We start from the raw sequence: 15,240 nt of genomic DNA, 5'->3' as shown, positions 1-15,240 counted from the left end.
TACACTGTTTTATTAACCCCCTTAAATAGAATCTAATCATGCAGGAAATGTTGTAGATCATGTATTTGTTTATTATGTCTTATAGCAAACTTTTTACCCAATTCTTCTATTTATTTTTAACAAAGGACAGTGGATACATATTTTGGTATTTGGATCACCAGGACATACTCTGTGGCATATCGGCCCTCTCCATCGATAAGGAGCAGAAACATTTCCTTTTTTAATCAGAGGCTCACCATAGTGCCACAACACATTGCAAAATTTTCACATACACTGGGAAAGTTCAGATATTTGTTTATTTTCTTAGCAACACCGTGCTACACATGTTCACAACTATGTATGAAATTGTTCTGTACAAACAAAGCTCTTACACATTCAATGCAAAGGTTTCTGCAGCTGGGTCAGGGACTCGCGCTGATGCAATGTGACCGGGTATGTTGCATTATCGTCATGATTGCCGATGTTCACCCTGGATTAAAAAAAAATAAAAATAGAAAATACACGCGTTGAGTCTTAAGTTCACAGAAGGGGAGCAAGCTCTGTGTGGAAGATGAGACGGTGTGTCAGTGGGCTGAAAGAAAAGATAAGCAGCTAATATGGCAATCAAACACGAAATGGAATTTAACTTCAACTTAGTGATTTGAGGAGAAATACAGACAGGCTTTACCCAAAAAAACTTAAAGTATACCATAATCTTTTATGTTGCTTAAACATCTTTATCTGACTTACAGCGCCAACGTGTGTGTCTGTGTGAGTGCAGAAGTCCTTTTCTGCTGAGAAAACACATTGCCGGTTGAGTGTATCAGTAAAGAGATATGCGTTTTATTTTCTTTGACCTCCTTTTCTTAATTATCTGCGAGAAACGAGCCCTTAGAGAAAAATATACTGTAATTGCAAGCACACACACACACACACACACAGTGCCTGACCACTGAAAACAACCAGACGCAGTGCAGGGAGGCCAGACAGCGTAGATTAATAGGTGTGCATGTCAGTTTGTTTGTGTCTCTACACTGGATGTGACTAGACTAGATGTGTGTGTCTGTACAGCACAGGCTGGCCTGGATGCAGTGTGAGGTGATGCGTATGTATCTTTAATGTGCATACATGTGCACATACCAGAGAGAAAAGTGTGTAGGGGTTGAGTCTGTGCAAGGCAGTGCATGGGTTGTGTCTGGAAGTATCTTGTGCTTTCCAAATAATTCTTTGTGTGCCACTTTTATTTCTTTAACTGGTCTACGTTTTCCTAAACTTCAACTTTTCCGTGTTTGCTTGTCATCTTATGAGGGACTCCAGATTTTCAGCATATGGGTGTTTTTTTTTTTTTGGACTTAGCCTAATGTTTGCACATGTTTTCTGGTATATAAAAGTTTTTTCTCAGTGGCTAGCAGCCATATTCAGTCAGCTTTTTATGTAAAAAAAAAAAAGCTGACTTCTTACCTCTTACTAACTATAACTTTATTGCTGGAACCTAATAAGAGGCTGGATGTTGTACATTAAAAATAATAACTCTATATTGTGGAACAAAAGTCTCCTACTTTTATTTGGACCGGAATTTAGCATTTAAACGAATCCATTGAATATTTTATGGAAATGTACTTTGCTGATCTCTTCCTTTGATTCGATGATTTGATTAGAAGAATTACACCACTTGCATAACTGCTTATGAAATATGACGTGGCATCTATGAGATGGTCAGTCAGGTTAGCCTCACACCAAAAGTGGAAGGGGGCAAATAAAAAGCTAGCATGGGTCTGTGCAAGGCACGGTGTTCCGAACAAATAATTTATTGTTTGATGTAAATCTAGAAAGAAAAATGGTCAATACTGTGCAACATTTAGTTTATGGGTGAACAAAGTCCCTTAGGCTTGCTCAGTGTGCCCTAAATTAGCAGTGCTAGCACTAGCTAGCCACATGGCTCAAGTCAGGTGAATACATGCCACTCCTATTTCGAACCTTATATTAATTTTCTAGATAATATACTTCCAAACTGTGTTGTTGTTGGTTATACAAGATCCCAACTGTCCCACTTTCAACTTGCCAACTAGCAAGCGAATCAACATTTAATAGTTTAATTAACGAATCAATCCTTGTCCAAAGCTAACAATGTCCTCCAATACGCTGGCATTTTTCCACGTCTTTGTTGTAAGCTCATCTCCTCGAATCATAGATTTGCATTAAATTATAGTAAATATATATTTTTTCCCCCCCAAATGTCAAATCAATCCATTTGTGCAGAATGTTCATACTTTTCTGAAGGAGCTCAACTCAACTTCCTTGACCCATAGACACCAGAGCTTGTCCGCATGTTTATTATGGCCCCCTTGCATATCCTGCATTTCCTTTAAGCGTCTGCTGCGAATGATCTCAGATATTGATGCTACACATATGCAAGCTGCTATGTGGAGGTGACTGGTCGAACTGGCAAATGTGAGCATATATCCAACCTCCTTGATTTAGTGGCCTTAAGTACTATCTGCAATGCCAAGGCTCTCTTTTTTTTTTGTGCTGTCATTTTAACATAAACCAAACACAAACCTTCTTTACTGTCTCCACAGTCTATTTTGCAAGTATTTGCCCTTGTGAAATCTTTCAGTTGCAGGCATAGCAAACAGGCATGGATGTGAACAGCAGCCTAAGAGAGCACAAATGCATTCCAGGCCTGTACTTGGTTTTGTTGTGGTTGGTGGCCACTCAGAGGGGAGATAAAAGTATAACGAGTTGAGAGGAATCTGGATTTGAAAATGCTTCGTTTGGAATTGGGAGAAGTGACTGACCAAATGTTGCAACACACCAAAGATAGAGGTCGGGCCAATTGGTAGAGTTGGTTTTAGATCAACAATTTTGGTCAATTTTGGTCATCAACAAATCACGTCTAAAACTAAGTCAAAGTTGGTGTTTCAACATTTCCCTAAATGTGTGTCATTGGGAAAGTCCTGCCTACAAGCTGCAACACAGTCCTTAAAGTACTGTTAATAAGTCATCCCACAACTTTCCATCCATCCTCACTGTGAATGTTTGATTGTGCAACTTGACTCTTTGCAAATGTACTGTGTCTGTCATCAGGTTCTCACATGTCTGTTGTTTTCAGGTCAGTTGCTTAACTGATCCTTAAAATAAAACACAATGCAACTCCACAGGTTAGACAAGAAAGACAGGCTAGATAAAACTGCTAATGTGAAAGGGGGAGAAAGAATGAAAGGAAGGTGGAAAAAAAGAGACTGGTCAGGCTGCATGCCACCCACAGCCTCGCTGTCCTTTTATCTTCCTCTGCAGGGTTCATTCTTATTGGCCTTTACAAGACGTCTCCCTCCTGTCCGTTTTTACTCCTCCTCGCCTCGCAGACTCTCCTTCACAAAGCTCTTGCTTCCTCCGACAGTTTGTTACAGTGTCCAGTGAGAAGAGGCAATCCTTATCCTCCACTACAAGTATTTGCATAAAATCCACAGTTCTAATGTTAGAGGAAGACACTCCACAGAAAGCCCGAGTGGTTTTAAGTCCAGTCAACCTAAAATACATATGAATTAGTTCAAAAATCACCACAGGTCATTATTGTTTAAGTCTCATTCTCAGCCATACATATGTACAGTACTTTCATGGTAAGCTCAGATGAGTTAAGACTCCACAAATTTTTTTTTTTTGCTTTGGTTTGATCATTAGATTTTCTTCTGCTACGTCCAACAGTCCTTCTTCAATGTAGAGGATCGTTGTGTACATTCTTTGGTTCGGAATTCCAAGCGTCCGATTGCTTCTCACAAAAACAGATTAACACAGGAGATGCACTGAATTGGGACGAAGATAGCTGGATGTCCATTTTCTTTTTTTTTTTTTCTGGGATTCTCATTGAAGGGAAGGACTTTTACATTTTTCCGTGGGTTGCTTCTCTCTCTCTCTCTTTTTTCCTTTTATTCCAAGAGGAAAATTCTCTCCTTGAGAATCAATGGTCAATGAGTCGTCGCATTTATGATTGTGCATCTGTCTGTAAAATCTTGCTATTGATGGTTAGTTTATTATTTTTTTCTCTTAATGGAGAGTAGAAAAGACAAATCCACTCCTTCTTTTCCCTTTCACCTATCTTCTTGCAACATTCATCATTCTAATCTTTAAAACGCACAACCGCTTCCATCCTTCAATGTATCTGTCCAAGCAAACATTGAAGATCCAACTTCCAGGCCCTCAATTCTTCCACTCAATGGATATTCAAAAGCCACCCCCCCCCATCTCATTGTCTCCATCCCGTCTGTTTATCCATCCATTGTATCCTCTCCCATCCCTTTCTCTCAGAGGTCCAAACGGAAGGCGCCAAAGTAGCTGGAGGAGTCGTCGGCGTTCACCATAGTGGGGGAAGAGACGGAGACAAAGAGTTCATCCCCGGCCCTCAGTTCAAACAGTCCTCCCTGGTAGACTGAGTGGAGAGCATACTCGGCATCTGGAGCCCAGCACTTGGTTCCCACCCCCTTCAGGAGCTGGAAGAGCAGAGGAAAAGTTCAAATAAAGGTGAGGACGTTGCCTAAAAGTACCCAAAGTGCATGGAATCAGCTGGTACAGGTAAAAAGTGATGTTCTACCTGTATGGGGCTTCGGTAGAAGGTTTTCTTGTAGACACACTGCACCAGCTGGTGGCTAACGCTGCGCTGGTCGCCATCACTAGCTGCTGGGGACGGATAACGAAAATACACCTGGAGGATAGACAAAAAGATTATGGTGGATATTTGTCACCACTGTACAACATGTGTTATTTTTCAACTTCAACGAGAGGCAAGTGAGGTACAACGTTGGTTGTAAAACCCATAAATTTGTATGGTTTGTTTAGCATATACGTAAATGTGGGGAAAACAGAACGAAACAGGGATCCGAGTTAAGATCCAGATATTCAAGCATTCGGGCCAGATTAGTGTGACTGTATCAGAGATGTGCGTCTCCTTTAGTCATTGTTTAAATGTATAGATTCCCCCACCTGTGAGTACAGGTAGTACCGCCCATCCTGAGGCACTCGCAGCCTCCCATTGGTCAGGGTCATGTTGTGAAGGTGAGCTCCAAAGCTCTGATTGGCCCATGAGTGGACCACATGACGACAGGACTGGTGGAGACCGTCTGTGGAGACCTGGTAGGGAGGGAACCCTGCAAGTGCAGATGAGAGAAGGGATATATGATGAAACTGAAAAGGAAAGGTGCATCACACCAGTGACTCTTTGCCAAAAACGCTCATCGGCAAAAGCCACTGACAAAATTATGGAACGTACGTAAGGACGCGAGGATGAAAAATTCAGTGACCCAAGTGCAGAACCCCATTATTCTAGTTTGAAAGCTTTCAGACTTGAGCAACAAGATACATTATTCCCCGAGGTTTTGTAAATGATGTGAAAGTTCTGAGTGTGCAGACTGGCCAGAATTTTGTCATAGTTTACATGATATTGACTCCTCATAAGGGACTTAAAGCGCTCGTTGTTCTCATGGTGGTATCCACTTGGAAGACTGTAGTCTGTATGTGCTTCTCCGAGCATTGACCTTGGGGTGAATGTGTTGGGAAGTCCACTCCTTGGAAGACTGACAACTGACGCGAATGTTTTCCATTCGAGAATATGATCTTTCTCAGTGTTGAATGATGGACTCCAAATTGTTTGGAAACTGTCTTATAGCCCTTTCCCAGATTGATGGGTTTCACGAAGATTACTGCTGATGTTTTTCCTCCTTCGCGCACCTAAATGACCCGTGAATTAAAAGGCAGCGCATTCCTTTTCTTTACATGACACGACTGTACGTATATATGTACGTACATGCATGTCTCCACAATATGAAGGAAAATAGGACCCAACAGTCAACAATAGAAACGGCAGTGCATAGAGAGAGCAAATGCTGCCTATGGTTTTATCATTGTTATCATACAGTTTTCAGCAATTTTTAAAATGTCTTTTGTGCTGTAACTTGCTTGTGTCAGGCCTGTTTCCTGTAATATGTGTGTGTAGAACAGCAGCTAGGCTAAAAGCTATTGTTTTCTTCACATCTGAGAGATAACAGCTTAATCGAAATCATCAGAGAGAAGCCGTCAAATGTCTATTGCTGGTGCACTTCCTTATACGAAACCCTGGCTGAATGTGTGAACCTCACCCTCTCTCTTCCTTCTTCCTCGCAAATATACAAGCTCGCACATACACACTTATAGGTTGCATTCCCTTTTGTCAGCTCAGTGGAAATAACATCAGGGAGCCCTTGCCAGATTGTCAACACCCTTCGACTCGCACGCCAGTTTCAGATGAAACAATGCAACGTCGGATCACGAAACACTCACGAAAAAACTCATTCCAATTCTAAAATCCTCATTTTTACGACACACATGCGCTCCATTATTTACATCTCGGACGCTGTCCTGATACGTGCCTGATTTACTGCTATTTACAATCACTGATGCTTTTCCGAAAGGAAGAAGCCCTTTCGTCCCACAGGAAGTGTTACCTAAAGGAACAGCTGGGCAGCCTCAAGGAAGAAGATATTTCCTAAACGACCATCTGAGTATGTAACAACGGCTTGCTGTGGAAAATTAAAAAAAAAAAAAAATCACAGCATGGGGTGGTCCTTGGCATAGTGGGTACAGCAGGCGCCCCATGTAAGAGGCTATAGTCCTCACTGCAGCTGGCCCCAGTTCAACGGCTCTTTGCTGCATGTCGTTCCCCCTCTCTCTTCCCCCTGCTTCCTGCCTCTCTAAACTGTCCTATCCATTAAAGGCATAAAAAAGCCCCCAAAAATTATAAAAAATAAATAAATAAATCACAGTGCTCCCAAAAATGTTCGTCCAGCCTCTAGTTTGCTCTGTTGTTCTGTTGTTGGTTTAGGGGCCGTTGTCGGAGACATTGTATTATATTGGCTTGAAATGACAGGCCTCCTGAGCCATCAGATCCAAATAATCATCCAAATAATGCCAGATGTTGGGCAACTGTTTTCCAACTGGAAAAACAAGGCGAAGCAGCCACGCTCTGTTCCACTGGGGACCGGGTGCCCCATTACAATGGCCCGAAAGCACTAATGTAGATGAGGCTTCGTGTAGATGTAATCTAAGGCGTCTTAAAACACATATTTCCGTATATTTGCACTGTAAGCAGAGACTGCGGAATGCACTCAGCGTTCTGAGAGATCCTGAGGTGGTATGTAGAGAAAAGAATAAGATAAGGATCATTTAAAGAATATGTAATGGGGTCCATGTGTGTTGGCATGAACAACAGCTGCTCCTGCTTTTGGGCCTACAGTGCCTTACTCACTGTTTACGTCTGTTTTTCACCATTACAAATGGGATCGCTAATGCTTTTTGACATTGTTTTCCCTGCTCAGCTGTGATTTGTCAGAGCTTTTCTTCTTGCAAAGTAAATCAGGGTGCTGCTGGTTCCTTCACATCAGATGTGGGCGTGTAGACGTACAATGGCAAGGACTACATACAGTCAAACATTTTTGTTTTCATTTGTCTAACTTTTGGTGCTACTAGTATTCAAATGCAAAAAATGCATTCTACAACCTCGTGGTACTGTTTATAAACTTAGTTTTATTCTCTTTTCAATCTCCCCGTGAGCCCTATTCCAGAGAAACAATCTTTGGCACAGTGGTGCCTTACCTTGAGCGCTGGAGTCCCTGAGAGTCAGGTGGGCGGACGGCCTCTGGGCCGCAGAGCTGAACTTTGAGTTGTTGAAAGAGCGAGGCATCGTTCTCGCCTCTAAAGCAGAAAGGGAATCGGAGAACGTCAGAAACGGCGCTGCAGATCAATTTGTGCGCTAGAGAGGCAGAGGCGGAAAGATGCTTACCGATGAAGGTTTGCTTGGAGATGATGTTTTCCGTCACCTGAAAGACGACGAGAGCACACGGGTCACCAGAACATTCACAAATGGAAATAAACCCATTATGTCTGTTTTCCTCCAGAGAGCACACATCTCTTCCCGTCACTGCTTTATTTCTCCCGCTCCTACATCCCTTGATGTGAACACTGCCACACCACAGAGGTAAATGTAGAAGTACTTTCTCTCACACACACTTCTCACAGACTAACACGGTAACAGTCCTTTCAGCACGTACTCCCGCAACATTTTCCCAACAGCCGATCTTCTCCTTGCCACTGCTTTCTGTCAGGCTCAATCTTTTGCCTCACTTCTTCACCCTTTCGCTTCTTAACCTGTATTTTGCTCACCTTTCACCCTTTTTCCACTCCGCCTCACTCACTTATTTTCCTCCTTTTTTTTTTCAAATTTTATTTTTACAAACTTCTCCAGCATTGTTCCCTTTGTTCTTGTTCTCCTTTCACGAGGGCCATCTACGGTGCTCTAAATTGAGCCGGTGACCCCCCGTTAGCATAATTTCCCCCTCCATTAATTTGCTCAGAAACCACAAAATCCCGAGTATGTTTCACTTCATTTTCACTTTTGTGTTATTCTTGGCACCAGCTCAGCTTCTCCTGCACCACATACTCAACCCAACCTACAAATTGGACATGATCACTCCGGGGTTCAGTGTGTATGCGTATGTCAGTATCTAAGAAAGACCCCCCCCCCCCCCCCCCCTCTCTATATACTCCAAGGAGAACACAACACACAGTGTCGAGTACACTGTGTCTACTTAGCTCGTCTCGCTACGCTTAGCGTGCCTGTCTCAGCTTCACGTTCCTTGTGTCCTGGGAGCAGAAAATTACTCCCACACACACACACACACACACACACACACACACACACACACACACACACTTAAAGAAAATTGCCCACAGATTTTTTTTTTCTTTTTTTTCTGTCCTGCATGTGGCTGCAGTTGAGCAAAAGGAAAAAGGAATCTTTCAGAAGCAGGGACCCACTGTGAGCTTTGAGGCCTCTTTGCAGGTGACCCCAGAACAGCATGTTTTCAATATAGAAGTTCAACACGTCTGCTGCATTTCAGCTCAGAAGCTCCCGGAGGAAGCTGTTGGATGGCTAAGGAGCCAAATCAGCTGTAGCGCCTGCTTGCGTAATTGACGTTTTAAATGTAGTGGAATCCTTCTGTGGCATCCTGATTGACTTCTGCATCTATAGAGGTGAGCACCAGTGGCACGCAGAGTTCTAGTTCCTCCAGTGTTTTCTTTCTCTCTATTTGCATCTGGTTCGTATTTCGGACGTACCGCGCGCAGTAGGATATTATTAGATTTAGTGTTAAAAGCGTTCAAACATCCTTGAGATTAATCACAGGCACAAATTTAAAAAGACGTAAATGTGATGAAGTCGGCTTTGGAGAAATGGTTTCCTGCCCGGGGCTTTCCATAAAGTCTAAAGAAAAATAACATAAACGCGATGCAAAGCAGATTCAAGAGAAACTTTGTTTTCTTTTTTCAAAAGTGATGAATTTTCTCATATCACGCGAGCTCCTTATCGAGCTAAACAGAACAAATCGCTAAGTAATGGCCTCTGAAGGGAGGAAAATGAGCTCTGATATCCTAAATGTTTCAGTTTGATGAATTTACACTAAAGGGAAATTCTGGAAGTAATTATTCTGCCTATTAAACAGATAATTCAGGTAATCAGGGATGGTTGTGGCACTGAAAAAAAACAATGACAAGATTATAGCCTTCAAATGGATCTAATTCTACTTATCATTACCACTTAGCTCCATAAAAGGCAAGTTTAAAAAAAAAAAGGCACTATTTGGATTACTCGGAGAAACACTGCAAAGTTTGCACTGAATGTCATCATGCTCCCAGATCAGTGGGATAAGAGAACCCGAGAAGGCCCAGCTGCTGCGCGCAAATATGAACTTTTTGTTTCCCGAGGTTGTGATGCTGATGTTCAGGAACTATAGCTGAAAGCCTCTTAGTTCAGGATGTTGTACCAAAGCATGGAGATGAGGCTGAGAATGGAAGAAGTGTGGACAACTCAAGTTAAAAGGGGAATCAGACTGTATTATAAGTAATCCTATTCCAAAGGACATTTAATATTTGTACAGAAACCTCACTGAAAACCAAAGATTTCAACAAGTTGGAAACACTGCGTAATGTCTGTGGATCTTTTGTGTTTCGCACCGAGATGAATGACACCGTCAGTTTTTTTCTCAGTGCATAAGTCTAGATAGAATAGAAGTGCCTTGAGATGACATTTGTTGTGATTTGGCGCGATGTGAATAAATTGAATTGAATAGTCCTGCCTTTACGTGGATGTACCACCTCCACAAAACACAAAACAACCACCCAAATTCTCTAAAGCTTTAATAGAGAGGTAAAACATGGAATGAGAAGAACACAAGTGCATTCTGGTGAAAAATCTGAATTTAAAATTGAGCCCCCAGGGTGCGCTTTTTACTCGATTCTTTATATCTGACTCAAAATATGGAAAATGGAGAATCAGAAGGTGAAAGGTTAATGCTCTTATTAAAGAAGGACACGAAGGAGGTTGTAGAGGCAGAAAAGAAATGTAAAACACATGTGGAAGTACTCTGATATATTTCAACTCCCACCCATCTGTAACCAAGATACTGTTAATACGTATCAGAGGTTGAGATGGTTATTTGAATCATGTACCACTTAAATGGCTCTGCAGGATTGACCTGAAATGACTGATGGCTTCACAGATGAACACATTTAATGAGGAATTTAGTTTTTGGTGTGTGGTAGTCTGAGCCCAGTGTGCTCTTTGTGCTCCTGTTAGCTCTCTGGTTAGCTACTGTAAACCATGCTACGAGCATTATTGTGTTTAACTTGGTATCAGATTTACTTTTGCTCGGTTCTCCAAAGCAAACAGACAGATTTCAAATCAGGCACACTCTGCAGAAGTGGTGTGGAGTGGAGTGGCTCACTCGACATAAAACTGAATGCTACAAACACATTTTATCTATTTTAAGGTGAGGTTTATTAACGCTGTATTGGTGGGTCCTGGGAGCTACAATACACTTTAAGTATAAAACAGTTCAGAAGAACAGCCACAAAAGGAGCTCAGTTTTCATCCAACAGTATGCAGTATTTCGTTGAAGTTAGCTTCTTGAAAGTCTCTATCTGGTGGCCTCTGGGACAGTCCAGGGGGCTGAAACAGCCTCCACATCTGCCTCCAGCACAGTTTGTTTTACTGAAAGACTTGGAAACCAGCATGCCCTTTTTCATACTAAACTATCTGGAAGCGTCTACTTCTTTCAGAGGTTAAAAAAGGACAATATCAGGTGTAAATATGGTTTTATAAAGGTAGAACACAACAGATCTCAGGCCTTTACTGGTTTAAAAAAAAAAAAAGGAAGAAAGCCTCTTTGACTAAATGAAACCCTGATGAAACAAAATTCCAGCCAGAGCTCTGACACTCACTGAAACGCGGTGAGCTTTTAAAGAGTCGTAAATCGCGAACATCTGAACTCGCCAGAGTTGTTAATCACAACCTCTTCTCCGATGGGGAGCTAATGCTCAAGAGTTGGTTTTCTGAGTTTTGTCCCTAATGAGGATCTTATTGGTTGTTACGGTGGTCTGTCGTGAAAGACTACCCTCCTGCTCTGGTTAAGGGCACCACTTTCATGTTCAGTAAATCGGCATGTCGCCTCTGATGTGACGACCCTCAAAGTTAAAGTTCACTTCTTATGTAACCTTACACAAGCGACAGTTGGTTAGACCAACACAAGGCTATTGGTGTGTGCGTGTCTCTATAACAACAAAAAATAAGCCCTGAACTCTCCTCTTTCACCCTGCTGAACAACAGACAAAGATAAAAATAGTCAGAATACCTCACGCCAGCTTTGTCTGGCTAAAAAAAGAAGACATTATCTGGACTGGGGTACTAAAAAGTAAAGCGTGTACGATGAAATTGTAAATAAATCCATAAAAATCTCCTTTTTTTGGCTTTTACACAAGGCCTGCTGCTGTTACTGTATTAAAAAAAAAATCAAAGAATCATAAAAATCCAAAGCTGCAGAAGCCAAGCCAAGCCAAAACAGTATAGTAACAACAACATGGCCTCTGGGCGTCATGAATTTCAATGGACATAACGAAATGTTTCAATGGGAAAGTAATGCAAACAGAATGAACAGAAGCAACACCTCAGAACATTTCCCACTTTTTCTGGCTCGCCGTCACCTTGCCAACGGAGAACATTTGGCTGCGGTCTGACCGCCATCTGTTTCAAATGTTTTACGGATCTGTTGAGGTTTACGGGACCAGCCTGCTCATTGACGAATGGTGACAAGGAACATTCTGTGGGGCCCAGAGGCTGAGGGATCCAGCTCAAGCATCAAAATGTGACAAGTTGGGTGTGAGAGCAGGTTCATATACCTCCTTTTACGAGCCAGAAGTATGGGCGAATGGTCCTTCATCGCCCCAGTTTCCCGCTGCACCGGTCAAGACCGTCAGCTCTCCTTAATTTTGTCCCATTTAAAGCTGCAGTCGGCACGTTTTCAAAATTGCGAGTCTAAAGTCGGAAAATTCGAACTGATACAACTTTCAGGTCCCTCCCCCAACCTCTAACAAGCTCCGAATCGCCCCCCAAACCCCTCCCCCTCTGTGGACGAGGCTGTGCACATGAGTTCACACCAGTGTGAGCGCACACGAGCTGGGGCAGACTCACGCTCAGCAGCGTGTGCACAAGCTGTGATTGACAGGTAGGATTCCTCCACCCTAACTTGATTGGTTAAAAACAGCCGGGAGCGCTCGGTTTTTGCAAGCATGATTACAGGCTTCAGAGGGAGCTACAGATTTCGTTATTTTTCCTAAACAGCCTATTTAATATTCTACTTCCAGAATCCCATCACAGTTCAAGCTAATATGACTAAAAAAAAGTTGCCGACCGCAGCTTTAAACTACAGTCTCAACAAATTTCAGAGCCTTGCAAAAGTTTACGTCATTGCCACCAAAGGGAATCTTTACATACTGAAGTGCTTGAAGTCGAACAGATACAAGAAAACTCCTTGCTTTCCGTGGTGCTGGGCATGGCTGTCAGGCTCACGGCGTTAGCTAGACGATGTGAAACCATCTGTTTCAAATTGGCTTTATAATGTTCCACAATCTCTCCCATTGGAAAGGTTCACATATGCTCTCTGAGGAGACACCAATATAGGTTGCCGGAGGATCATGCAGAAATCATGTTAAAAGGTTTTGCAATGATGGTATCCAGTGATACTTGCCCGTAATTGTCCTGCATGTTTGACGGTCATATTAAACCTGTCATCTGTTTCAAATGACTGAAAGAAATGACTGTTTGGCGGCACCGGGCCACAGTTTCAAACCATACCCATGTCAGCTCTTTAGATGTGCATTTTATTTTCTTTTGAAAACACATCGGGGCTGCACAAATGGGGCAAAAAACAAACAAAAACGGGGCCTTGGGACAGTAGGGTGAACACGAAGAGCCAAAAATCAGAAGTCGGTGGGAAAAGAGAGGAAAAAGGAAGAAAGGAAGAAAATGAGCCATTGTGGGGAAATAAGAGATGAGGAAGCAGGTTAAAGGAGTAACACAGGAGCGCCAGAGTGGATGGTAAGAAGAAGGGAAAGAGAGGATTGAGAAAGGAAAAGGAGTGGAGTGAAAGACGGACAAGTATGCACATGAAGGTGTGTTTTTTTTTTTTCTTCCTGCAGATTAGCAGTAGCTGGAACCCAATACTTTAATACGCTTCCCAACCCCGACATGCCTGGACTGGAAGTGTGTGTGTGTGTGTAGTTGTCTGAGCAACGCTGATAAACTCTTACCAACCCTAGTCTGGTCTCAGAGGGCATTCATTCCTCACCGTACGAGTTTTGTCCAGTTTTGGTGCAGAATAAAGGGCGCAAAATAGTCTGACTTCCAGTACCGGCGTGTTTGTCTGTCAAGAAGTTAGGTCCAATATCAATATAACTCAGATGTGCTGATAAAAGAAGTCAAACACTTATTTTTTCTTTCTTTCTTTTTTATTATTATTATTGTATAATAGTAGCTTTGTTGGCTTTCTTGGTTACCCTGAGACAAACAAAGCAGTTCGCTACAGACATCCATCATTCTCAGAACCAAGCTCCAGAGTGATAACGCTGTAAATCAAAAATTTTACACATGGGCGTTTTGAAGGCTTCCTTGCATATTTGCCTTAATTTAAACCAAACACATCTGTCTGCTTCTGCAATGTCTTGTTTTTCTTCTTCATAGTGTCTTTCCTTTCTTAGATCTCCCTCGGGCCAGAGCAGAAATTTATCTCCGAAAGCGTAATACCCATGGAAAATCTGACCACGCACACATCTGCACCTACAAAGTCTGTTGTTCGGACATATTGTCTACCTTGGCACGAAGGCAGTTTCCCCTTATTAATCTTGTTCTTAGTCAAGCATGTTCAAAGTGGGGTGCCAACTAATGCTCTTGATTATTTATCTAGTAATCAGTAGTTGGTTCTGTCTGTGTTGGCTACGGTGGCCCTGAAGTGCAAAATGCAACTGCAAAAGAGAAAACACAACGACATTAACCGAAACGGAAAAGGTAGGTAACCTCGGACGACATGAATCGCCGCTGATTGGACTGTTGGTGGTCCTTCCTTTGAACCGGAAGGACTATGGTTTACGTGGTTTACGAATATACCGTCTTACATGCGGCTTCTTCTCTCGAAGTAAATAAAAAGGTCTCGGAAGATATTGACAAGATGTTATTAAACTTTATATGGAGGAACAAAAACCACTATGTTGAAATAATCTGTAATAACGAACTCCTATGATGATGGCGGCCTTTTACACTTTAGGTAACACTTTCAAAATATATATTGGCGGAAACAATTTATCAAGAACGCATCTTCAATTTGGAACTTCATACCATTATTGTTCCATATGTGGTATCTATATGGGGGAAAAATGATGTTTGTAGATCAATGACTGAGAAGGAAGCATCTGTTTATGAAAGAAAGATGGGTTTTATGGGGATTTTTTTCAACATTATAATTACAAAGAAATTTAGGCCTCCTAATTTAGAGAAAATAAAATTTGGTATGAAGTTCCAAATTGAAGATGGGTTCCAGGTTGCCTGAGCTACATTCATGGACTGCTTCTGGTTTGGAGCCGGGTCAGGGTGGGAATCTGAGTTGAAGGCACCGCATGATGGTAGTTTGGGTTATATGGCCAGCTAAGTAAATCAGGACTTAACTGGCTTTATTGCCCATGTGGTTATAGCAGCTCTTGATGAATGACTGTTCTTGATGCAGTGCCGTCTGAGGGGACAAGGATCGCGGCCATGCTGCTAAGCACTGAAATTCCTCCAATATTTTTCACCATTCCGTGATATCCTGCAAAGGCAGAAATGAGCATATCCCTTCCTGTCTTTCTTTTCCGCAA

General features: G+C 42.2%; 2 protein-coding genes across 2 annotated transcripts in view; both read right to left on the bottom strand.

Moving 5' to 3' along the window:
* rps4x (ribosomal protein S4 X-linked) overlaps positions 1 to 15,240 on the bottom strand; it is a 346,107-nt gene that overhangs the window by 303,438 nt on the left and 27,429 nt on the right. The window lies entirely within an intron of this gene.
* The window catches only part of tnfsf10l (TNF superfamily member 10, like), a 79,505-nt gene continuing 64,543 nt past the window's right edge, over positions 279 to 15,240 (bottom strand). Inside the window, exons 3-7 of the mRNA XM_075451769.1 lie at positions 7,787 to 7,823; positions 7,600 to 7,698; positions 4,957 to 5,120; positions 4,568 to 4,678; positions 279 to 4,466 (exon numbers count right to left, since the gene is read on the bottom strand). Coding sequence (XP_075307884.1) covers positions 4,281 to 4,466; positions 4,568 to 4,678; positions 4,957 to 5,120; positions 7,600 to 7,698; positions 7,787 to 7,823 — 597 coding nt within the window. The 3' untranslated portion in view covers positions 279 to 4,280. The remainder of the gene's footprint in view (positions 4,467 to 4,567; positions 4,679 to 4,956; positions 5,121 to 7,599; positions 7,699 to 7,786; positions 7,824 to 15,240) is intronic.

Source organism: Odontesthes bonariensis, chromosome 19, assembly GCF_027942865.1.
Source record: "Odontesthes bonariensis isolate fOdoBon6 chromosome 19, fOdoBon6.hap1, whole genome shotgun sequence".
Classification (NCBI taxonomy): domain Eukaryota; kingdom Metazoa; phylum Chordata; class Actinopteri; order Atheriniformes; family Atherinopsidae; genus Odontesthes; species Odontesthes bonariensis.
This window is presented reverse-complemented; position numbering and strand designations above follow the sequence as displayed.